At 33.5% G+C, this 26,483-nt stretch overlaps 3 protein-coding genes across 3 annotated transcripts in view; 2 read left to right on the forward strand and 1 right to left on the reverse strand.

Annotated features, from left to right (window-relative positions):
* Nucleotides 1-4,766, forward strand: part of LOC143237272 (retinol dehydrogenase 16-like) — a 32,116-nt gene extending 27,350 nt beyond the window's left edge. Inside the window, exons 4-5 of the mRNA XM_076476339.1 lie at nucleotides 1,267-1,399; nucleotides 3,738-4,766. Coding sequence (XP_076332454.1) covers nucleotides 1,267-1,399; nucleotides 3,738-4,104 — 500 coding nt within the window. The 3' untranslated portion in view covers nucleotides 4,105-4,766. The remainder of the gene's footprint in view (nucleotides 1-1,266; nucleotides 1,400-3,737) is intronic.
* A 4,680-nt stretch (nucleotides 4,767-9,446) lies between these two features.
* LOC143236171 (histone-lysine N-methyltransferase SETMAR-like) lies at nucleotides 9,447-11,820 on the forward strand. Its single transcript, XM_076474459.1, has 2 exons — nucleotides 9,447-9,469; nucleotides 11,454-11,820. The coding sequence occupies exons 1-2, from the start codon at nucleotides 9,447-9,449 to the stop codon at nucleotides 11,818-11,820; spliced, it is 390 nt and encodes a 129-aa protein (XP_076330574.1).
* Nucleotides 11,821-14,174: 2,354 nt separating this feature from the next.
* LOC143236172 (uncharacterized) lies at nucleotides 14,175-24,743 on the reverse strand. The gene is made up of 7 exons (XM_076474460.1): nucleotides 24,687-24,743; nucleotides 21,867-22,003; nucleotides 20,972-21,147; nucleotides 20,134-20,224; nucleotides 17,828-18,005; nucleotides 17,074-17,269; nucleotides 14,175-14,779 (listed from the first exon to the last, which is right to left on the reverse strand). The coding sequence occupies exons 1-7, from the start codon at nucleotides 24,741-24,743 to the stop codon at nucleotides 14,472-14,474; spliced, it is 1,143 nt and encodes a 380-aa protein (XP_076330575.1). The 3' UTR covers nucleotides 14,175-14,471.
* Between the last annotated feature and the right edge of the window lie 1,740 nt (nucleotides 24,744-26,483).

Here is a 26,483-nt window from a genome sequence, read left to right on the forward strand (position 1 = left end):
GAATCAAATCCAAGTTCAATAACTCGAAGTGTCATGGTTATAATACCACCCATAAATTAAAATCGAGTCATTTTCTTTCAAAGTTCACTGGGTTCCCTTTCTATATAAGGAACATTTAAAATAAAAAGATAACTGGAATCACGTGACAGATACAAATACTTGAGTAACACAACACATGTTAAGTTATACTATTTTTTGTGCCTCATATTCCAGTGGTTGGTAGGTAGCCCACTGTATAGCATTATGTTACAACAAACAAAAATTATGCTTCATATTATGATTAAAGAAACTAATAGTGTTCATTATAAACAAAATATATACGTGTAGTCGACTGGTGGTAAATATTTCTCACAGTAATAAAAACGAACCAAAATGCCAAATTATAAACACACCATCCATTAGGGCTGAGTTGACTGTAGGACTACCTAATATTATAATATAATAATTATAGTCAGATTTTATCTGTCCTGAAATAAGCGTGTACCTCTTTTAGTAGGCATTTTGTACAAAAAACATATTACACATTTATCAAAGTTTTCCTTAAAAAGGCCTAAAGTTAAGTCGTGGAATAACTAAATACGGTAAAGTTTATCTGGCGCAAATCCACACAAGGGCTATCTGCACTAGCCGTCCCTAATTTAGTAGTATAAGACTAGAGGGAAGGCAGCTAGTCATCACCACCCACCGCCAACTCTTTGGCTACTCTTTTACCAACGAATAGTGGGATTGACCGTCACATTATAATGCCCCCACGGCTGAAAGGGCAGGCATGTTTGGTAAGACCAGGATTCGAACCCGCGATCTTCAGATTACGAGTTGAATGCCTTAACTCACCTGGCCATGCCGGGCTTTAAGCTAGCGTTACTTTATCTTTTTATCGAGTATAAACTGTACTTAATAAAGGTTTAACTAACTTAGGCCTAAGACAAGTGAAATAATATATCTCGGTGTCCGCGATTATAATAATTGTGTATTATTCTATAAATCCTGTATTTTAAAAGAAGCACTGACAACAAAACTTTTTTTTTTTTCAGTGTCTTCATTCCCGAACATTCTAATACGGGTAACGAACATTCGCATAAGAAAATCGAATAAGAAAATCCGATATTTTTTCAAATGTAATTGTAACATTACCTTCTTTTCATTGATTTCTAACCAACTTAATTACATTTTAATGTCATTATTAACCACATAAGTCAAAAGATGGTAGTATTATAACAGATATAAGTGATTTATATTTTTGTTTTTTCCCTTTCTTTCTTATAGGACGTATCACTGTGCCTGGTCTTGTAGGCTACTCGATGACTAAACATGCTGTTATTTCGTACGCTGATGGATTAAGAAATGAAATGAGAGATTGGGGAATTCAGACTGTCCTAATTGAGCCGTCACTTTATCAGTGAGTACAAAACACAAATACGCTCTGGTATCTAAATACGTTTGGTTTTTCGAACTTACAAGGTTGATTATAAATTAACAATTGTTTCTAATCAGATAAGATAGTTAAAATTATTTTATGTAAATGTGTCTCTCATAAAGGATTTTCAATACTTTTTTTAAAACATAGTAAAGACTGTTGTAAAAGTATGTTTAGTTTGTACAAAAATACGTTGACCTATTCGTGCTAGATTTCATTAATTTTGAAGTGATATACTAGAGTAAAGGCAATTAGTGAATAATAGCGATAACTGACAAACACAGTAAGTTACGTACTTAAAGTTAGACTCAAAGATATCCATCAATTTGTCTAATTATGTTAACTTATTTTACATTCTTAATTATAAAGATTAGAATGCATTGTTTCGTCATTTAGTTATTCACACTGTTAACGTTATTTTGGTCTCGAATCGTAATAATGCCTTACGAAATCCGGCCGTCTTAAGAGATTTAGACTTGTACTAAGTTTCAAGCTCACAGTACAGAAGTGTTTATGATACAAGTGCCACTAACTATAAAAGGCTTAGTCAATTGTAACTTTATCGAGAAAGCTTTCATGTTTCTATTCTTTGTAATGCTCAACGATATACTTTCTCGCAAAACTATTATTTGATTGTTCTTAGGCCAAATATGGTGCTTATGTTCAATGCTAAATATTCATGTTGATTTTTCAGAAAGGTTTGAATTTCATTCTTTTTTTTATAACTTAAGTGATATAATATCAAAATATTTCAATTAAGAAGTTTTATGACATTCAGTTGTAGCCAGAAGCAATATAAAACTTACCAAGTGCTGTTTCACTAAGCTTTACATTACGTTTATGTATTGGGCCTAATGCTTAAATTACATCACAAATGTCCCCTGCTGGTACAGCGGTGAGTCTGTAGATTTACAACGCTAATACCAGGGATTCGATTCCCGTCGGTGGACTCAGCAGGTACCCCGATGTGGCTTTGCTATTTGTCTGTTTTTTGAATTTCGCGCAAAGCTACTCGAGGGCTATCTGCGCTAGCAATCCCTAATTTAGCATTGTAAGACTAAGTGGAAGGCAGCTAGTCATCACCACCCACTGCCAACACTTTGGCTACTCTTTTACCAACGAATAGTGGGATTGGCCGTGACATTGTAACGCCTCCACGGCTGAAAGAGCAAGCATGTTTGGTGTGACGGAGATTCACAAACCAATTCTTACACTTCAAACATTTTGATATATTAGGTTGAGGAGTAATTCGTGAGCGTTTTTAAATAATTGCATTCAAGCATTACATGCAAGACTATATAATACTTCAATGCATGAACACATTACACCCAAAACATTTATTATGATACTTTATTTCATGTAATACCTAGGTATATAGTATGCATTGTTTTAAACGAAATTGCAAGAAATTAAATGCGAAAAGCAGATGGTGTCGAAAATGCTCGATTTTGTCCACTTGACATTCCATTTAATGAACTGAAAATGAAAGCAAAAATTAAAGACATATGAAAATCAAACACACCATCTATTAGAGCAAAAAATTATCTACCAAATGACATGAAATATTTTGCGAAAGCGTTTCATTTATGAATATATTTTGTTAACTTGAAAAAACGCTCACGAATTATTCCTCAACGCAATATTTGTCACCATAGCTTACTGGTTTACTGAGATGTTTCGTCTGACGTGGTGCCGCCCGGCATGGCCAGGTGGCACTCGACTCGTAATCCGAGGATCGGAGGTTCTAATCCCCGTCACACCAAACAAACAAACCGAACTACTGTGGTGCCCTCCCCCAGTGTCACAGTCTAAATAGCCTTCGTTTAGCTTTGTGCTTAATTACAAACAAACAATATTTAAATGTATATTAAAGCACTGACTGCTGAGCCAGAAACGGAAGAAAAAAGTCCATAGCGAAGCTAGTCCACAACTTAGATACTATAATGATGTGAGTTTTATTGGCTGCCAATAACGTTTTTCAACAAATCTGTGTTTTCATCAACAAAAGTTTAAATGTGAAACCATTTTGAGCTTTCCACTTCTAATACTATTTATTTATTTTTAAAAAGTAGTTGTTACAAAACAATAGTTTGATCCTAATTATAAGTTTCTGTAAAGGTAATTGTTATAAAACAATAGTTTGATCGTAATTATCGGTTTCTGTAAAGGTAATTGTTATAAAACGATAGTTATAAGGTAATTATCAGTTTGTATAAAGGTAATTATTATAAAACGATAGTTATATTGTAATCATTAGTTTCTATAAAGGTAGTTGTTATAAAAGAATAGTTTGATTGTAATTACCAATTCTAATTTTTAGAACATCCATGACCGCTAGACAGAGACTTGTGGTCGCAGCTGAAAGACTCTGGGAGAAGACATCATTAGAGGTGAAGGAAGCATACGGCGAGGATTATATACACAACTTTAAAACAAAACTGACAAAGTTATTAAAAGAAAGAGCAGATCCTGACGTCACTGATGTCATAGATGGGATGGAGGAAGCAGTAACATCAATAACACCCAAGATTAGTTACCGTATTAGCAAACCCTCAAAGAAACTGTTCTTTTGGATCCTATTGACTTTCATGCCTACTTGTTTAAAGGATTGGTTTTTATATTATCCCACCAAAAGGTCGATTCCATCTAAAATTCCAAGTCGTGACAACGATCACAAAAACAATTAGCTGCTTGTCATCATTTCAATGTCAGTGGTTTAACGTGGATTTGTATTACGTACGATGTCCTCATTTAAACACAAGGATTTGAACATTTACTAGCCTTTATCCACTAGTTTTGCGTTTCCCAACTATGTAGTCCAAACATCTGACAGTATAATTCATGAAGTAAAGCTATCATTGTATCGGAGAATCGTAAGATCATTTCAAGTCCCCCCTGAATCGTTTACTTAATACAGTTCTCGCTTCTTGTTGATTACCACTGCCAATAGTTTGTAACGACCATTTGAATTGAACAACGTGAATATCTTTTCAGTATGTAGGTTTCTGCAAGGATTTTGATGCATAAATTACTAAATATATTTTCTTGATGCAATTCTAACTGCACTGTTTTTCTTTGTTATAATAAAAGCCGCGTTTAAAATATATTTTCTTGCCGTAATGTGAGATTTCTAGCTAAATATGTTTTATTGTTGTAACACGTGTTCTGGAAGACACTTCTTTACAAAATGTGTCCAACGTAGTGCTCTAGTTAGTTCCTGCGATCCTTGTGTTGGCAGTTGACAATAAACAACTACATATAACTGTTTTACACTCCATGCATTATGCTGGAAGATAATTCAATGTATTAATATGAATATACTTTATTAAACATTTGTAAACCTGACCAATGATGTGTCCAGTGAATCGCCTCTTTTCACGTGCCAAGTACACTATTTTTAGATGACATAGTAGAAGACTATCTTTATATCTGAAACAACCACGCGTTGCTGTTTTCCCACGTGTGTTTCCATAGAGAGGTTTATTGTTTAGCGTAGTAATTTGTTTAAAAAAGAAATACTTCTGTTCCATTAGTCTTTAAAATAGTTATCGAGCAGTAAAATAATTTATTTGAAATATGTTCTTACTGCTGTCAAGATTTAACTAAAAAACAATTATTACTTTTCATAAACTCATGATAATTTATAACAGGTTTACAACAATGGGGATTTTAATGATGGTATAGAAGAATATTATAGAATCCTTTTCGAAACAAACGGTGCTACCAGGTGGCGCTTTACTCGCAGTCTGTCGGGCGTGGGTTTGAATCCCCATCTCACCAAACATGCTTGCTCTTTCAACTATGACGTTAAGTCAATCCCACTATTCTTGGTAAAAGAGTAGCCCAATAATTGGTGGTGATAATAAGCTTTTTTCCCTTTAGTCTTACATTGTTAAATCATAGACAGGTAGCACAGTAGCCCTTGTGTAGCTTCGCGTAAAATTCAAAACTTACAAAGATTCCTTTTTTGTTCATTTGCTAAACAACGGTAGTTAAATTTGGATTGTGAAAATGGTGGAACCCTTTTGTAGACCAGTTAGTAGCAGATCACGGCGGGATCCAATCAGACCAGGAACGTTAACGTCTTCAATCTTCAAAAGGCGGCACGCGGTTCCAGATTGTTTGGCCTCGGCGAACATAAGGCCAACTGAGAAAAGTTACACTTATATCATTAAATTACGTAAGTAAAATAAAGAAGTTATTCCAGTCGAAGTTAAATTTGATACCACATAGCTTTGACTATCATTCAAAGGAAACTGGAAAACAGAATATTGATATATCAATACATATGAAGGGAAAACGTAAACAAATCTTTGATGACCCAAACAACACCAAAAAATGATGAAAGCAATCACATGACACTGCAAGAGTTTGTTGTTCCAATAGCAGGATATTAAGTAATAACTGTAGAAATATTCAGAATGAAGATTATATTATAACACTAATATTTATAGAATGGCACGATCTTTGAGTGTGCTAATATTTTTTTTTAAATGTTCATGAATTTGGATTCTCTTATAACCGAAGTGTTCAACATCTTGTAGATTTGTACTGATGTAAGCTAATAGTTTTGTGTGAGCAACTTTGTTCCAGTAGTTTAATCAACTAAAGTTTACCAGGTTGAGTCAAATCTAGTTGAACAACTCTAAACTTTACTCGATTTAAAATATACAGTTTTAATGGTATCTTATTCTCACGTGAGAAACTCGTAGGTTAAGGTATAGTGGTCTCTAATTTTGAACTGAGGAAAAGCAGTCAAACAACAATATTCACTTAACAAGGGCCTTTTTTTTTTTTGTTCTTCTCTATGAACCGAATATTAGAATTGGTTGTCATTTTTGAACGCGCCGACAGTTGAATGTACGTAGCTTGATCACGTCTCGAACCTAAGACCTTTCAAACTAAAGCCATGCTCGAATAGAAAGCTACTGCTTTCTCATTTAAACTTTATCTAGAGATAACAAAATCCTTCCAGTTATAACTAAACTTTCGAGTCCTAAAACTGGGGGTCGATCATACAGAAATTAGATGGTCATTCTGATAATCACAGTATTCAACAAACAATAAAAACACTGAAACTGCTTTTCTTTCAAACGACGATTTAGTACCAGAGCCTTTGAACGGTACAAATTTTGTGCTAATCGGTTCTCCTGTTTCAGAAAAATCTTCGTCTGAAAATGATTAAGAAACAACATTTTCCCCGTTTGTATAAACACGTGTGATATTAGAATACACGTGTTTTCAGTCCTGTTTATTTATAATGACATAATTTCTGATGAACTAAGGATGTGTTAAAAAAAAACAAACTTTTCTCCAACAACATTTTTGGTGACACTTAATTTTAAAGCAAAACCAAAACTTTCTTCCAGCTTTAAACAAACTGATTTATGACAACGTTTGTTTTTGTTCTCTTAAAAACTAAATAACACGCTAAGGAGCTAACATCTAATGAAGTTAAGTGTTAAAGAGAAGTGTTAGAAACTGTGTCAAGCACAGATTTAAAATGATAAATGGTTTCCTAGAATTAAACTTGTCAAAACACTTTTAAACACGTGTTATATTTGTTAAAAACAAATAACTTGAGAACGTTTGATCCTGTACAAATATACAACCATTTGCACAGGTCTGCGTTGGCTTTATTGTCTTGATATTTCTACGTATTCTACACTAATTCCTGTACGCTGCATTCGCAAACGATATTCACTTTTCTCTATCACGCACAGATTTTTCACAAAACGTCATAAATGCAATACATAAAAGAAAGACCACAACACTTAGTTTTGAGACTAAAAGACAGATTTCACACCAACAAACAAATCAGGATGAATGAAGATACATATTTGTTTGATATCAATGTTCTTCCCTTTTCTTCAGTTTGTTTTAATTTTAGTTAACAAACAAAACAATAAAATATATTCATTGTGGAAAGCGAAATAATAATTTGATCTAAGTACGAGTGTTTTTTTTTCTTTCCGATTAGTAAAAAATCCTTTCTTGATAGAAAAGAGTAAATATTATTTTCCAAGTATGCGTAGCTGAATTATGGAAAATCTGTTATTAAAACCAAAACAATCTTTATGAAGTTTAAAGTTGCAGGCCTGAATTATTATTCTGGGATATGTTTTTATTAGGTGTTTGTATTATCTCTCCAAAAGGAATTTTTACGTCACGTTCTTAGAAGCTCAGAAACTAGTTCGACAGATGAAAAAATACAGATTAATGAGTTAGAGTGCTTCTTAATTTGTTCTTGATTCTATTTTACGAATATTGAGTTTTTGTTTTGATGAAGGTTATAGAAATACAAAGAAGTGCAGAATATAAAAAGTTAGCAAATAAGTATAGTGTCTACTGTAAAGCTAGGCCTATCAGCAATATTAGCTAAGCGAAGTTGTACAAGTCGTACAAAGATAGTTGAAGAATGAGACTGATTTCATTGTTGGTAAGTGGAGTAGAGTTTGTTTTATCAGACAATCCAAAAGAAACTGTTACAACATTGGTGTAAGAAGTGACATTATTTTGGTAAAAATAAAATAAAACCTAAACTGAAATTCAAAATTATCATGTACTTGAAGCAAAATTGAAAATTTAATGGAACTGATGAAACAATGGAGAGAATAAAAGAAGAAAGAGAGGAAGTTAAAATAAGATTAAGAAACATGATACCAGAAACTAAAAGAGGACCTAGAAGAAAGAGTGAAAATGAGAAAGAAAGAGATGGGAAGTTAAAAGAAGAATTATAATAACAAGGCATAAGTTTTACAAATGAATTAAAATAAAACCCACAAAAAACAAACAAATTAATGAAAAAAAGGAAAAGTACAGGCTGTAGTTGAATTACAGAAATATTATGACAACAACACCAGTGAAGTACAGAAGAATATTTAGAAAAATAAGATATTAAGAAGATGAACTGGTAAATGTATGAATTAAAACAACCACACCATTTTCTGCATTTACTCAAGAATTACAAACCCAACCACTATTAACTATACAATATGAAATGGGATAATTTATTTGGCCCACACTTGTTACCACTGTTACTGTGCCAGGACGTTTCTGGATTACTCCAAGTACATTACTTCATCAATTGAGAAACCACTATATTATATTAGGAACGTACCATAAGAGGCATACCAGATACATATTTATATAAATTCCAACGTGAATGAAAGGAGTAGGGAAGAAATTACTCTTGCTGCACAGTTAAAACATTCCAACGCAGAACAATAACAAATAAAAGGAAGCAAAAGCCATCTTATTCAAACCCCTGTATTAGAATTAATTACTATCCTTCTATTAGAAGTAAACACTAAGCATGTATTAGAACTAACCGCTACATTTAGAAATAACAACTAACTCTGTATAGCACTACCCACTACCCCTGTATTAGAACTAATAACTACTCCTGCTAAATATCATTACCTCTGTATAAAACTGATCATTACCCTTGTATTAGAACTAATCACTAATGCTGTATAGAACTAAGCACTACCCCTGTAGTAGAAGTAATCATTACACCTGTACAGAACTAACCACTACCACTTTATTGGAACTAATCACTACTCCAGTATAAAACTAACCACTAACCCTGTATTAGGACTAATCACTACTCCTTTATTAGAACTAACCTCTACCTCTGTATAGAACTTATCACTACCCCTATATAGAACTAATCACTACCCCTACATTAGAACTAACCACTTCTCTTATATATAACTAATCATTAGCCCTGTATTGGAACTAACCACTATCCTTGTATTAGCATACCCAACTTTTAAGACTTGCTTACAATAGATAAAAATGAACTAATTTTACAGTGTTATCACATGTGCAGCACTGAAAAGAACACGTGATTGTTTACTTTATCAAGACAATAATTTTTCAAAGGAGGTATTGTACAACTCAAAGAGAACTGCTAAGTGCTGATTGAATCTAAAGTAATTTCCGTCACTATCCATATAGAAAAAAGTTTATATTTCGAACATATCAATGCAATATTTAAGTGACTGAAGAATTATCATAATGCAGAATGTCAGATATAAAGGAAGCTCCGTAAGTATCAGGAGTACAAGTTAAACATCATGAAACATCCTGGATAGAAGTACGCAAATACTGATGCGTTGTCACAAAAAATACCCTACTATCCTGAAGAATGCAACCACTGGAAAAAAAAGAGGATAAATAAAACCAACTTAAAGTACAAAACAGTTTAATCAAAATAAGACATGGAGAAGAAAATAATTGAATTCAACAATGACTTGAAAGATGCTATTCTAATTATCCAGTGAATGAGAAATGATGCAGAAGAATCCTTATGGAATAAAGAATTCCTACAAGATGGTTTGTTATTTTTAAAATTGGAGCATGTAAGTGGAAACAAATTATTGTTGTAGTTGGTACTTTTACAGTTACTACAATCAGATGCGCTTTATCTTCACAACATATCAATAACTGGATGCCAAGGTGTTACGAAAACACTTGAGAAGATACAAGAACGTTTCTACTGAGTTGGATGCTGGAACTCTCTAAATGATTGGTGTAAATCATGTAATTGGTACTAGGAAGGAAAGGTTCAAGAAGAAAACAGCATGGATAGTACTACTGTGTTAGAATGCCACATGGAGTATTTCACCAAGTGGACAGAAACATAAACTATTGCAAGGAAGCTCGTAAATGAACTTGTTTCAAGATCTGTAGTGTCTATCAGGGATGGAACTGGGGATGTGATGCTTATATAACTTTTCTCAGATCAGGGATCTAATTTGGGATCAATGGAGCTGTGTCGAATTGTTGGAATGAAAAAAGACCAGGACAACAGTCCTTCTTTCAATTTTTGATGGAATAATGGATACATATTAGCCATTCATATTGATAGACATCAGAAAATGTGGGGTCAACATTTTTCACTTTCACTTATGAGCTATTAAACAGTGACACTTAAAATTACAGTCAAACATAACAGTATAATGACTGAAATTGTCATTGGACCTTCTGTACTTTCTGTACTTATAATCTAAGGAACATCAGTCGGAAAAGTCTTCCGCACATTATACAGTGTGACTAAGAAACACATTGGTTACATGACTTTACCCGTGAAATACTTAAATTAGATATGATGTAAATACTGACGAGACTGAAGTTCACAGTTGTGTCATGGTATGGTTAATACAATCCATGCTAAAGTGTGTGTGTGTTTTCTTATAGCAAAGCCACATAGGACTATGTGATCGGTTCACCGAAGGGTCGTTTTTACTGAGTCATTGTGTTTGTACTCAATTTGTCTGTTAGTTTAGTTCTGGGAACATTGAGCTTGAGTTTCAATGAAGAAAATACAAGACGATGTTGTACGTACAAAGGAAATAAGAAAAACTGTTGTACCAACGTCTACTGTGAACTTAGACTATCGGCTATTGTATCAGGTCATCCCACAAGTAATGCCGTTTTTATGAGATAGGATAAATTTAAATGCATATTGCTTGGCTAAATGAAGTTATCCTCAAAGTCATATAAGTTATATAAGATGGCTTGATAGCATTAAGTGTAAGCCAGTTCGTTTCTTTACTAGATTTTTTTATGAACTCAATTATCATGGAGGTGTCAGAAGAGCATATAAGGCATATAATATTTTACGAGCACAGAAAACGGAAAAGTGTTACTGAAGCTACGAGAAGTATTCAAGAAGTGTACGGAAATGACATTCTGAATCCAAGGAAGTGTCAAAGATGGTTCAATTAGTTTATTGTTTGTTTGTTTATCGAATTTCGCACAAAACTATATGAGGGTTACCTGCTCTAGCCATCCCTAATTTAGGCGTGTAAGACTAAAGGGAAGGCAGCTAGTCATCACCACCCACCGTCAACTCTTGGGCTACTCCTTTGCCAACGAATAGTGGGATTGACCGTCACATTATAACGCTCTTACTGCTGAAAGGGCAAGCATGTTTGGTGTGACAGGAATTTGGACCCGCTACCCTCGGATTATGAGTCGAGTGCCTTAATAACCGGGCCTTTAATAAGTTTAGAACTGGTCACTGCAGCTTGACAGATGCAGCTCGCATTGGGCGCCCTGTTGAGTTTGATAATGACCTGATTCTAGCAACACTTGAGGAGGATTGTGCTGTAACTGTTGAAGAATTAGTCCAAAAATTCAATTCATCTCTTTCCACTGTCCATCGATATTTGCAACAACTTGGTAGAGTTTCAAAGTTGGGAAAATTGGTACCACGTGAGTTGTCAGCTGATAATCTGAGAGAACAAGTATACATCTGCACATCTCTTCATTCTCGTAAACTTCAAGCTTTGTTTTTGAACCGCTTAGTGACTGAAGATGAGAAATGGGTACTCTATCAAAATGTTAAATGCCGCCAACAATGGGTTAGTGCAAGAGAACCAGCTACACCATAGTCAAAAGCGAATATACACCCTAGGAAAGCTTTGCTTGGTGTTTGATGGGATATAATATACTGTGAGTTGTTACAACCAAACCAGACAAACACTGCTGAAGATTCTGTCAACAATTGGATCGATTGAATGTGCATTAAAAAAAAAGAGAGACCTGCTTTGGTGCATCAGAAAGGAGTTGTTTTCCATTATGTCAATGCACTTCCTCACACCTCTAGGATCATTTACAGAAACTTTGAAGAGCTTGGTTAGGAGAATCTTCCCCATCCCCCATATTCTCCTGATCTTGCTCCTTCAGATCACCATCTTTTAAGAAGCTTGGAGCATCATCTGAGTGAAAAACAGTTTACTTCTAAGGATGATTTAAAAAATAGCCTTTGTACCTTTCTTGTCTGTAAACCACCTGATTTTTATAAGTGTGGTATCTAAAATATTTTGAGACGTTGAGAGACCGTTATTGAAAGTGATGGGAAATACATAACTGATTAAAGTTGTTATTTGAGTTATTTTTCACCTTTTAAATCTTAGTGTTACAAATGATATTATTTATGAGATGACGTCATAACTTGCATAAGTTGTAGAACTTATAGTGGAATAAATAAAACACCGTCATCATCATTTCGTGGAAGGGTTTGGTTTGTTTTGAATTTCAGGCAAAGCTACACGAGAGCTATCTGCGCTAGCCGTCTCTAATTTAGTAGTGTAAGACAAAAGAGAAGGCAGCTAGTCATCACCACCCACCGTCAACTCTTGGGCTACTGTTTTACCAACGAATATTGAGTTTGACCGTACATTATAACGATCCTACGGCTGAAAGGGCGAGCATGTTTGGTGTGACAGGGATTTGAACTCGTGACTCTCAGATTACAAGTCGAGTTCCTGAAAGACCTGGTCATGCTGGGCCTCGTGGAAGGTACTTTATTTTTACTAAATAATCCAAAAGTGCCCTCTCAGGAATAGAAACCATTACAATAGCATCTTATAATTAAAAAAAAAGGTTTAATTAGTACATTCATTTCAAGTAAACTGTTGGATTTATTTGAAGTCAAATGTATTAACAGAATAAATAATCTGAGGCCTTAGATGGTATTTTGAATAAGTTTGTAACAATTTTAAAAACTGTTTAACTCGAAACTAAAAGAGAAAGTTAGAAGACAAATATTCGATGCCAGAATGTGCTGAAGAGTAAATAATACCAACTAATTATAAAAAATGTATATATTATTGATGAGGCAAACATTCATTTTATTACTACAATTTAAGGACCTGGCATGGCCAGATGGTTAAGATGCTCAACTCGTAATCCGCGGGTTCGAATCCCCGTCACACCAAACATGCTTGCCCTTCTAGCCGCGAGGACGTTATATTATTACGGTCAATCCCACTATTCGTTGGTAAAAGAGTAGCCCAAGAGCTGGCGGTGGGTGGTGATGACTAGCTGCCTTCCCTCTAGCCTTACACTGCTAAATTAGGGACGGCTAGCACAGATAGCCCTAGAGTAGCTTTGTGCGAATTTCAAAAACAAAACAAACAAACTTACACTACTAAATTATGGACGGCTGGCGCTGATAGCTATCATGTAGCGAAATTCAAAACAAACTAAATCAAACTAGAATTTCACATTATTATTACTTTTAACTGACTTAATTATTGTAAGAACGAATACAAGTTATCTTCTAAATATTTCAATGTTATATCTGCTAATTAGCAGATATTGTAATAACATCTTGACTAACTTTTCTCCATTCATTGAATGAATTGAGGCGAGTTTTATCGATAGTTTTTGTACTTAGTTATATAGTTCATCTTTAATACATAGTAAGGTACGGAACTGACTTTGAAATTTTGAAAAGAGTAAAATTTGCAAAAAAATTGATTTAATAAATGTGAAATAATTAATAATTACTAATTAACAATTTCACCGAAACGTTTTTCATTTTTGCAGCATATTTCCCAAACGTGAGTGTTTCGAAAGTTTATATTTTATGATATAGTTTCCTCTTTGGATATATTTACAACATTTCTATTTTAATTTTAAAAACCCTCTCGATAAAATATTTTGAAAACTCATGCCAATGGCACTTAGTGTTGAATAACTTATATTCACAGTTATAAGATACCATACGTAATATTCCAATTACTAATACGAATTTAAAAAAAAAAATTCCTGGAGGTCATTTTTAGCTATAAGGTCAGTTAATATTTCCTGGGACGAACTTTACGATACTTGTAACTAGTCAAATATGTTTTACAAACCGCATAAATCTGCAATGTTGTTTTTCTAACTGAGGTCAACTCTACTTCTTAAATAAACAGACAACTGATACATAATTTAATGAAATTAATACTCGAACAAATAATTAAAGAACAACTTTTTGAAACACCCAAGAGAAATATATTATTACAAGATTGTGTTAGAAGTTTCACATGAAATTTAAACGCAGTCTATTAACGACTGAAATGTCCAATCGGTATTTCAGTTTTACCGACAGAGTAAACTATGAATTACATTTCCAGTGGAATCTTGTCAATTTAGAAACACAATGGCCAGACTTAAGCATAATATCAAAATTAGCACAAGGAATTTCTTATTTCTAATTACCTTATTCTTTTACAAGACCAGCTTACAAAAAAAAAAATATCAAATAATGTAATCAAAATGATTTCGTAGGTGAAGTACTCATGTAACCAAAAGCGTCGTTCCTTTGAGGCAGTGAAAAATTCACAGATTTCTGTCCCTCAATAGTTGACATGAAGCCGTTAGATGGCGTTGCTTTCCCACTGAAGACATTTTCCAATGAAGAAACTCTCCGTTCTTGGAGTAGACAGTGAACTTTTCTAGCCATGGACCCTGCCAAAATAGCAGCAAAAAAAAACATGCAGCTTAGAACTCCAGAAAGGGCCAGGAAGGGGGTACAGTTGAATCCTGAAACGCTATTACCATCCAAGGGTTTTTTGTCAGCTTAAAAAAAATAGAATGTAAATTAGAACACTATAATATAAATACTCCAAAATAATAATAAATAAATACAAATGTTCTTAAACAGCGAAATAATGATCAGACATATAATACGAGAACCACTTAATAACAAACTTAGAGTGACGTCATCTTGCGGACTGTTTCTAACAAACCTGGATTTATTTTAGAATAATAATGATCGCTTCCTGGAAAAAAATTAATGACACAGGAACAAAACAAAAATAGCACGTGAACTGGGATTCAGTCGCTGTTGAAAGTGGTTTTTGCTATAATTTAAGTTTTATTTTCTCATGAAACAAGACAGTAGCGTTTGTTTTTTTGAGAAAACGAATTCATTTTTTTTAAATATTAAGAATATTAATATTAAAACCCATAAATCTCCCGGTGTTTCTAAAATTCAACAGAAGATGGTACTAAACATTCAAACAAACGGGTTTCACTTGCAGGAGACCGTATTCATTAAATTTTCTAGACAGGTAACTGTGTATATTAAGTTTTTCTAAACAGGTTATTGTTTAAGTTAATATATTTTAGAGAGGTGACTGTGTAAATTATAATTTTCCAGACAAGTGACTGTGTAAGTTAGATTATTCCACACAAGTGACATGTAAATTAATGATTTTTTAAACAAGTGACCGTGTAAATTAGGATATTCTAGATAGGTGACCATCTACCGTATAAATTAGATTATTTTACACAAGTGACTGTGTAAATTAGGATATTCTAGATAGGTGACCATCTACCGTATAAATTAGATTATTTTACACAAGTGACAGTGTAAATTAGGATATTCTAGATAGGTGACCGTCTACCTCGGGATATTATAATTATTCTGGCTGATATTATTATTGTAATATATCAAGGCTTAACTAAAAGCAACTTTCTACTTAAATATTACAGTGTGCTACTATAAATATGTAAATATAATAAATAAATAACTAGTGCTCCCTAACTAAAAATATTGGATTTTTTAACTTCATATCACAATAGTTATTTTGTGATGTTGTATGCTTATAAATGATTTTCGATTGTGAAATAAAGTGAAAACGATAATATCGTGAAAGTTGCGAGTGTGGCCCTGTGCATGGTATAATGTATAAAGAAATTTCGGTTCACACTGTGAAGCCGTGTGTGTGCATTTTAAGAGTAATGATGAATTCCCATTATACCATCAGACAAGAGTGGTCTAACAGTTAGCGATGGTGGGTGTTTTTTGACTAGCTAAGCGTTAAGTCTGGGGGCTTATAACGCAAAAATGTGGAGTTTCGATACCAACTGTTTATTCGCTTTTGTTGTTGTTTTTATATCAAAGCCACATCAGGCTACGTGATGTGCCTACTAAGCGAGAATGGAACCTCGGGTTTTAGCGTTGTAAATCCTTGGAATGTCTCACTGGGGGACGATGCCAATGGTAGGAAGAGCACACATAACTCATTCTGTATGTTTACGCTTAACAACAAACGAGTTATCGGTTACAAATTTGATACAGCTGGCTGGCTAAGATAACGTGATTATCTTTACGCGAATATCTGGAAATAAATAAATATCGAGTAAAAATAGTAACAAATCGACTCGTGTTTATGAAGCTAACTCATTTTAGCGTACGTAATGAGAACTATCAAACAAATTTCAGTCACAACATCAATCTATTAAGACAGGAGTTATTTACCACTCTGAACAAATGATGGGTGGGCTAAGCCTAAGACGAATTTACTCTGTTGAATTGTGGTGAATTATTTTCAAATAAAGTTTAAACATAAAAAAAAGTCAAATATAAATTTCAGAAACGTCACGTTTGGATTTACAGCAATTACTTTCAAGACGCTCTTTGAAGTTTTCATTACTGAAATATTGAGGAATAAGTTGTGTACAATTAGCAGAACTGAAATGAAGGAAGGTTTATTTAGAAAATAAAACTTAAATAGTCAAATAATCATTCTTGAGTTGGATGGATAGGAATCTGCAATGAGTCAAAAATATTTAGTATTTTTAACCTGAACAACACTTTTTGTGGCAGAGAAATCCCTAGGGTTCAGACATATCCTGATTTGTAACTGCTAATCAAGATGAACCAGTTAGAAGCACCCACTGATCCATTCCTGATTTGTAACTGCTAATCAAGATGAACCAGTTAGAAGCACCCACTGATCCATTCCTGATTTGTAACTGCTAATCAAGATGAACCAGTTAGAAGCACCCACTGCCTATGTGACTACTTTTATTTATTTTCTTTAAATGAAGTGATTACATTACTAGTATTAAAGTAAACATCCTACCTCCAGGAACAACAATAGTAATACCAATGTTTTCTCCGATGTTTGCAGAATTGGATGTAGCGTCCTCTGTTAACTTTGACGGAACATTTCGATGCAATGGGATTCGCGGAAATTCCAAAAAATACCGAGTTTCGTTAAATGTGCTACGCTTCTTTTTACCATGACCCGATGGTTGAAAGAGATCCAAGCAGAACTCCTAAAAATAAACAAACATTCGTTTTAGAAACATTCACATTTCTTACCAAAGCTTCCTAAGCCCTATTCCAAACTTCACTGCAAAACAAATTGGTTTCATATTTTTCATATATTTTTGATGTAATAAATGTAAGTACAAAATTCTACTTAAGGTTAGAACATTCAGTGTAAACCTCAAAGATGCATCTGAAAACTATCAAATAACCTTACTGGTCACTAAGCCCTTACATTTTACAAAAGATTAACTAGAGCCGACCTTTCATGTTTATTAGCCGTCTTTCCTAAGGCTTATCACTTTAAGCCCTCTAGTAGTTTTGTGCGAAACTCCACAAAACAAACAAACATATTTTTGGAGACGATTTTAAATAGAAACAACAACCTCTTTTAGCAAACACAGCAGCTGCCCTTCAATTCATTTAAAATAAGTCGTGAAGCTACTTTAACTTAGTGTGATTAGTGATAAAGTTAGCTGCATGACGTCACTACCACACTCGCCTACGCAATTTTCACATCCCCCCCTCCTTTTGTAATCTTCGGCTTATACTGTCAAAACACTCACCGCTATACAGTCAGCTGGATCTATACATGCTTTGATCTGGGCGTGGATCCAAAGTTGTCCAGAAACTGGCATATTATCCAGCATAAAAGCTTCAAATTCTAGTGTCACCTCACCTGGCTGGTTTTCCAATCTCTCCGGTTGCTTTGGCATAAGACTCTCAAAATCCTTGACTCGACAGCTAGGAAACAACAGTTATAATTTATGTCATCATACCTGAAGCAATAAAAATATGTCATTAACTTTATATTAACTTTACTGATATTAAAATAATGTGTATATTTGTCTGTTTAGCGAAAGATCTTCACTTTTCTCTACCTTTTTTAAGCATTTATTTTATTTTAAACAAAGAAACACAGCAGAATATTTGAGAAATAAACCAGAAGAAGAATTTTCACTTCCTTTTCGTAGTTGTTAAATTATTTAGACAATTAATCAAAATTAAAATTTATAAATATTTATTACGTGTTATTAATCTAAGTTTCATTAAAATTGTTTGAAAAGGTGGCACAAGAGAAGTGTTTGTTTGTTTGTCTTGTATTTCGCACAAAGCTACTCGAGGGCTATCTGTGCTAGCCGTCCCTAATTTACCTGTGTAAGACTAGAGGGAAGGCAGCTAGTCATCACCACCCACCGCCAACTCTTGGGCTACTCTTTTACTAACAAATAGTGGGATTGACCGTTACATTATAACGCTCCCACGGCTGAAAGGGCGAGAATGTTTGGTGCGACCGGGATGCGAACCCGCGACCCTCAGATTACGAGTCACACACCTTAACACGCTTGGCCATGCCGGGCCTCAAGAGAAGGGTTAAAGCAAAAAATGTTCCAGTTGACTCATTTCAAAAGTTTTTGAAATTAGAATGCAGACGTGATTTTTTCACCACGGCTTATTTGTATAGAATAATGATTACGGTTGTCACAAACGTTTTTCTTTTAAATAATTGTAAACACAGAAACTGCGTTTATTAATCAAATCTGCAGTGTACTACTATTTTGTGATAGGCCTCATTAACAGTGACCTCCATCACGCTGTTCTCTACGAGTTACTCGTTCTAGGTCTTTTAAAGAAATATGATTAAAACTGCTGCCATTCGTAGTGTGATCTATTAAACAATATTACAAAAACTATCATTTAATAGGTTTAGCGGATTAGCGAAACTTTCAACAAAGTTGAAAACCAAGTGTTTCGATCAAAACGTTCAGAACATGGCATTACAGTTCATGCGTCTAAGAAATTCTAAAATTACTGTACCTCAATTTCGTTTTAAAGTTCATGGTGTTGGCAAATTAAATTATAATATTAAATGGAACAGAACACAATGTGAAACTTATAGTATTAAGTAACACGATGTGAAACTTATAGTATTAAGTGAGTGAAATACACACATCCTGTTGACAGGGTTGAAAATGTTAATATATTCAACAATATTATTATCAACTTAATCTTTCAAAACAGTAAGAGGGCGAATAACAAATATTTATACAAGGTCAGTGAAATTGTACAGCAAAAAAAGTCAAAGTTTTGTTTCATGATGGTATGTATGAGGGTCGAATTGTTGAACCTACTGCGCGTCAGCTCTCCCGGTAATAACACGAATAGAATTCCATTGTCAATGATCAAATCACTTGTACTTCAGGTTTCTTGGTAACAACACTAATAGAATTGCATCTTCAATGGTTAAATCACTTGTACTTCAGGTTCCTTAGTACCAGCACTAATAGAATTGTATCTTTAATTGCTAAAACACTTGTACATTACCTCGTGTAAAACCCGATTGTTAAATCTATCTGGAAAGTTACATAGTTAGCAACTCACTTTTGCTACGGATATACAAACATGTATAAATTAAACAGTGGTTTCACCACGTTGTCTTCCATACATAAAGAGTGACATTTGAGTAATACTATTTCTCAGTGACCTCGCTGGACAATGAAAGCTACATATAGTTGGGGTTTAATATCCAATAAGAGAAATATGGTTTTGTTTTCCAGTATCATAAAATATTTTTCACATTTCAACTATTATATAGGAAGCTGTCTATAACAACCAACTTAATCTAAAATATTCGGCAAGCACTTAATCTTGAAATATAAAATTTTGTGAACCTATTAACCGTTTCTGATTACAATAATATGTTGCACAGTTAACTTCCCACTCCTTATTAGAACACATCCCAGAAATACTGAACTAACTGTAATTAGAGTAGTATCCTCTACATACAATTCTTTATCTTTGATTAAAAGGGCGTGTCCAACAGAAAAATACTGAACTATATTTAATTATCTTTTCGACAGAAAGTACTTACCCATCTGTGACTAGAGCAACATGTCCTATAGCATAAGGGTCACTGGGGTCACTGGAAATAGTAACTTCAAGAAGTTTTGCATACTTCCATACTGAAAATAACAAAGAGTTGCTGAACCAAATATTACTTTCATGGTTTTCTACATGCTTTACACTATTATTAAAGTTCAAAATTATCATATAAAGTAATGTAGAAATCGTATTAATATTTACTACACTAGGACTGTTTGAGTGCTTTTAAATCACTACACAACAAACCAAGTTACACCAGTTGTGTGAATGATCGAAAACAGAACCTAATACATAGTTAGATATTATTTAGCGAACTGTTTAATGATTATGTATGTATATGTGTTAGAGATTTTTTACGTTTTCTACCGAAGGTAAAATTGAAAATGGAATTTATAACGTAGAGGTCTGAAGTACTCCTTGATTGGCTGTGCCATTTGCTGTAGAGTGTAGTTTAGCCTATTCAAGGCAAATTAATCCAGTTTGAGTGAGCTGTATAACCCATAGATATTATATTATATAGGTATAACCGTTATAAGAGGCATAACTGAATTATTTTGGTTTGCTGACTCAAATCCTTTCTGATAAGCCTAAAAAACATGAAACTGCAGTACACAGCAGAGGGTACAGTCAATCAAGACATGGATCAGGTCTCTACGACATAGATTTTCTTTTAAATTTTACCTTCGGTGAAAAACGAAAAGAAATCTGTAACATATAAAGATATATAATCATTGAAGGTACTAATATGTTTTGTTTCCATTGAAAGTAACCCTTCTTTTAGTTTAACTTTCTGTAGAAGAATATTTTGGACACTTTTTTTTCTTTACCTGATTTGGTATTTATCACAGCTTTCAACTGCAACATAGTCCCTATATTTACTGCGCCATCTATCGGGATTTCGAAATTTCCACTTTTGATGGTGGATTCTTTATAAAGTTGCAGCATATATTCTAGTTTTCCTGGGTTTTTCTCCACAATTCCTGATACTCGGCCAACGGAAGGACTAAGAAGAGAGACAGTTGGTTTGATTTTTGTTTTAACATTTGTAACTCTTTGTTTCACTCATTGAATGAAATACCGTTTAAATGTTTAATAACCTATTCACAAAGGTCAAAAAGCTCTTTTCTTGGTTATGCCAATGATTTTAAAATTCACATTATTTCTGAGAGATACTTCTTTAATAATGTAGATATTAAAACAAAGATTATCCTTTTAATCATTTCGTCTTTTCCTTTTAAACTTCAAGTCAAACATAACCTGATACAAATTGCAATGATATTTTGATATTCAGATGAATTTAAAACCACCAGCCGCCATTTTGATAAACAAAAATGCTGTTTACAATATTTTACTCCATTAAGAAACGTTACAGTTATAATGGCTATGTATTGATCTTTGGTTTGGTGTGATTTATACTGTAATTAAATCCTAACAGTTTACTGTAGAATATCATGTTTGTGAGATAACATTCACCATCAATGTTTTTCATACCTGTTCTTCTATCACTCAAAAAGTGAATGTTGAGCTTTAACCCGCGTGCGCAGCTTTTAAAACGAGAGGCAGACGAAAGCTCGGACAGACACTACGGTTAGTAATATATATATATATATATAAGGTTTTTTTATTATAATAGTGTTATTTTAGTAACTAAATCTAGTTTCTAAGTTTTCATTTAGAGCATTCAAACAACAACAGTGAACGTATGCAGTGCCACCTACTTACATGTTTCCAGCGAATCCAGCTGTTTGTTGCTTGGTGATCACGTGTTCTGGAGGTTTACACTTTATTGCAACGTCTTGATCATTCATTAAAACGATACCAGGAACTTGTGGAAACCAAATCCTCACCACAAGGAATTCCTAAATTGAACAAGAGGGAATCATCAATAGCTGCGGCACTTGAAATTATTTTTAGGCAGGATTACAGTAAATTACTCAATGAAGTCTTTATTTCTCCTTTTTATTAGTTACACTTTTGTGCGCCAGAAATATCAAGCGTAGGATGTGTATATCTGATTCAATTTTTTTACTCATCAGGATCTCTACCAGCCTATATTCAGATTGAAATTCTTTTAGGCAGGATTAGAGCTAATTAATCTATGAGACGTTGGGCGTAGTCAAATACATCAGTCGAAAGGGCTTGACCTCGTGAGTCCAAAACTGTAATTAGATCTTAAACTGGTCAATTGATGACGGAGCTATGAGCCGATATGCCACGGCTAAAAAGACCAAATTACTGCTTGATGGAAAAATTAGTTCTTTTTTAAACTTTCTCAAAATAATCTTGTTTTTTTAAACATCAAAATATCAATCAATACAATGTAGAATAAACAATACATTAGATAAACAATGTAGAATAAACAATACATTAGATAAACAATGTAGAATAAACAATACATTAGATAAACAATGTAGAATAAACAATACATTAAATAAACAATGTAGAATAAACAATACATTAGATAAACAATGTAGAAAAACAATACATTAGATAAACAAATCACACATTTGGTACAAAACATTAGCACAAAGACATTTATCTAAAGAGGTTTTTCCCCTCACAGATTAGTGACACAAACGTAGTTAAAAATGGCTCAACTTAAAGCGAATTTCAGGAGATGTTTAAATTTGGTACATTTTGATAACATACCTTGGTTTAGTTTGTTTGGAATTTCGCGAAAAACTACAACTATCCTTAATTTAGCAGTGATATATTAGATTAAAAGCAGCTAGTCAACAGTTCACCGCCAACTCTTTAGTCTGTGAGATTGACCGTCACATTATAGTGTTCTCACGGCAATGACGAGGAATCGAACCTGCGACTCTCAGATTGCCATAGGTGAAAAAAGAAGTTGTTGAATATGTATCTTGAATATACTGAACAAGTGTGGTAGTGAAGAGGTTTCAAAAAGTCCAGATAATTTGAATGAATTGTATTATTAGACACATTGATTTCGCTTGTTTTGAATTTCGCGCAAAGCTACACGAGGGCTATCTGCGCTAGCCATCCCTAATTTAACAGTGTAAGACTAGAGGGAAGGCAACTAGTCATCACCACCCACCGCTAACACTTGGGCTACTTTTTTACAAACGAACAGTGGGAGTGATCTTCACATAATAACGTTCCCACGGCTAAAACAGCGAACATGTTTGGTGTGACGGGGATTCGAACCAGCGACTTTCAGATTACGAGTTGAGCGCCTTAACCACCTGGCAATGCCGGGCCGCGTTTGGACACACTGGAAACATGGATAAGAAATTAGCTAAGAGAATAAAACAAGTAATTGTTGAATGCTGTCCTGGTAAAAATGTACCGAACCTTAACACCTCTGAGGGTCACTTCAAGTTGAAATGTCTCTTGACCACGTATGTCCTGAAAGGAACATTGCAATGAGCTGACGGGTAGATTTCTTCTCAATACTTTATGGGACTGAAGAAACATACGAACATTTTATACTAGTTTCTTAGCCTTTGTTCAAATATTTTGTTCCAAAAGTGTGTTTTGTTTTTGCTACGTTCATTTAATAAATAAATGTATTTATCACATCACGACATTATTATATTTCTCATTCCCATTTACTTTTATTCTTAAAGAAATAAAACTGTTTATTAATTGGACATCTGTTTATTTCAAAATAACGATGTTTTAAGTAAATTATACAACAAAAACAACAACAACAAATTTATACATAAAAAATTTATAAACAATTAATCAATTTATTTTATTGTTTGTATGAAAAGCATGATACAGCATTAACTTTCAAATCGCTATAAATATAAGTCTACGGATTTACAAAGCTAAAATCAGGGATTCGATTCCCCTAGGTGGACTCAGCAGGTAGCCCGACGTGGCTTTGCTATAAAAACACAAACATAAATTGTGCTTATCTATGTATAGTTAGCTGTAACTTGCCACATACTAAATAAGATGGACGTTTGCACGTGTTTTGGTGATTTATAGTAATTCATGGAACTAAAATTAAATAATGTAATGTTAATTTTACTTATTCGTCGTATTTTTCTTGATCAATGGTTTCCAAACTTTTTCAATGACGACACCCTAATCTATTTACCTTGATTTGAGCGACACCACTGCTGCCATATGCAATATTTATTTTGTAGGATTTGTTTATGTTCCTAATTAATCTATGTTTGGCGAAACTCTCGCGACACCCCTAACGCAATTTGGAAATCACTGTTCTAGATTAATATACGATATTAAAGTCCTTAAACAATAATAAATACATTGCTCAAATGTGTTAAAGCGTGATACACGAAGCTTTACATGGTCTGTTTGGTAATGCTGCTAAGCCTACAATCGTCAAGTGTTCTTAGGTTTAGGGCCGAAAACACCGCCAGCAGCGAAAGCATTCAAGTGATGACATAGAGCAGGACGGTTCTATACATTATTTGAAGTTTGCCTTTTATTCATAAATAAGACCATATATTATTATTTGTAACTGTCATTTACAATTTTAGAAGTTTCTGTGACATAATTTGTTTTATAACTAGTATTGTACACACTCAAATATTCTCTACTTACATTTTCCTCGTTAAGCGGACATTTTGAAAAATCTGAGATGCTCAAATAATAAGTCATCTCTTTTGGATCATCCTTATCTGACAAAATCTGACAAAACTTATGTTTCTTCGGGTCGATATGTCGGTTGTCGGCAAATACAGGGTGACCTCTGAACCCTGGAGGTTTTTTGAGAGTCGCAGTTAAAACATCCATTCCACTTGCAGATGCTCTTTCGTGACATTTAATATTTGAAACTATAATTTAATATCAAAAGTTAAATAATTTTAATGACATAAATTTGTTAATTTCAACATTCTATCACAAGATTAAGCCTTGAAACCTTTACACAAATAATGACTTATTAACAATATTACCTCTAGTGTTGACATATTTAAATTAACTTGATGATGGTCAATCTCAAATTATTTTACGTGCATTATTAGGAATTTAAAATTATGATTTTACTACCACAATAACATGTAGAAAAATTGAAAAATTTATCCTTTATCGATTTTCAAGTATTTTGCTTAAAATCTTTTAAAAACTCTTTCAAAGTTTAACATGTCAGGCAAATAATAACGTTTTCTAAAGTTAGTTTAAGAAGTTAATTCTTTAAAGTCAGACTAAGTAGTTTAATTCTAATTTTAGGCCAGAACGTTTAGTTTATAAAAGTCAATCTAAAGAAGCTTAGTTCCTAATTTTAAGCAATAAAATTTACTTCTTAAAATCGTGCTAACTAACAAAGATATGCTATTAGAGTAGAAATTGAAGTTTCGGTATCAAAATAAGTAAGACAAAGGGAGTTATGATTTTTAAGGCTTGTCCTTCAGTGTCAAGGTTTAGCAAACTGAGGACAGTAAAACGTAAGATAATTAGTGTTATATCTCAAGTTTAATTGAGTTTATTATGAATTTATATTTCTTTACTTACCTTCATAATCTTGACCGTTTGCTATGGATTGTATTATCTAAAGAAAGACAAATAACAAGGCTTGTTATCCATTTAGTTTGTCATTTAATATATATATATATATGTATGTGTGTTTATTGAACACGATAACCTGTGCCGTTAGAAAGCTTTCAACAAAGAAATCGGGGCATAAAAACTCGTAGCTTGTCTCACATACTGTCATTGATTTCCTGTTCCAAGAAGACCAGATATAAACTTAGACAAAACGTAATATAACCTTCTGTAACATCAGTTAGTGAATGAAGAAAAATGTAAAATAACCAATTCGAATCTCAAGGACCTAAGTTACCAGATCATCCCAAAGTCTTTGAAAAACTTTAATCCCAGAGGATGTCTATGTTCTAAAACCTATGTCTACTGCTTGTTCTATAATCTAGATTTATTACTTGTTCAATAACCTAGGTTTACTCATTCTTCGATAACGCATGATTACTGTTTGTTCTATAAACTACGTTCCCAGCTTGTTTTTAACCTATGTATACTTTATTCTACAAGTTAAATTTCTCTGGTTGTTCCATAATTTAAGTTTTCTGGTTCTTCTATAATCCAAGTTTCCTGTTTGTTCTTTAACCTAGGGGTATACTTTATTCTATAATCTATGTTTGCTGGTTCTTCTATAATCCAAGTTTCCTGTTTGTTCTTTAACCTATACTTTGCTCTATAACCATTTTCTACAACTTCTTTTATAACCCATGTTTGCTAGTGATTCTATAATTCATGTTTTCTGGTGATTCTATATCCTAGGTTTGCTGGTTGTTCCATAATCTGCTAACTAGGTCGTGGACCAACGACCACATCTACAGAGTTTCTATAATACAGATTTAATATTTCAACTAATATTTGGCACGT

The sequence above is a fragment of the Tachypleus tridentatus genome, chromosome 13 (genome assembly GCF_004210375.1).
Source record: "Tachypleus tridentatus isolate NWPU-2018 chromosome 13, ASM421037v1, whole genome shotgun sequence".
Taxonomy (NCBI): Eukaryota; Metazoa; Arthropoda; class Merostomata; order Xiphosura; family Limulidae; genus Tachypleus; species Tachypleus tridentatus.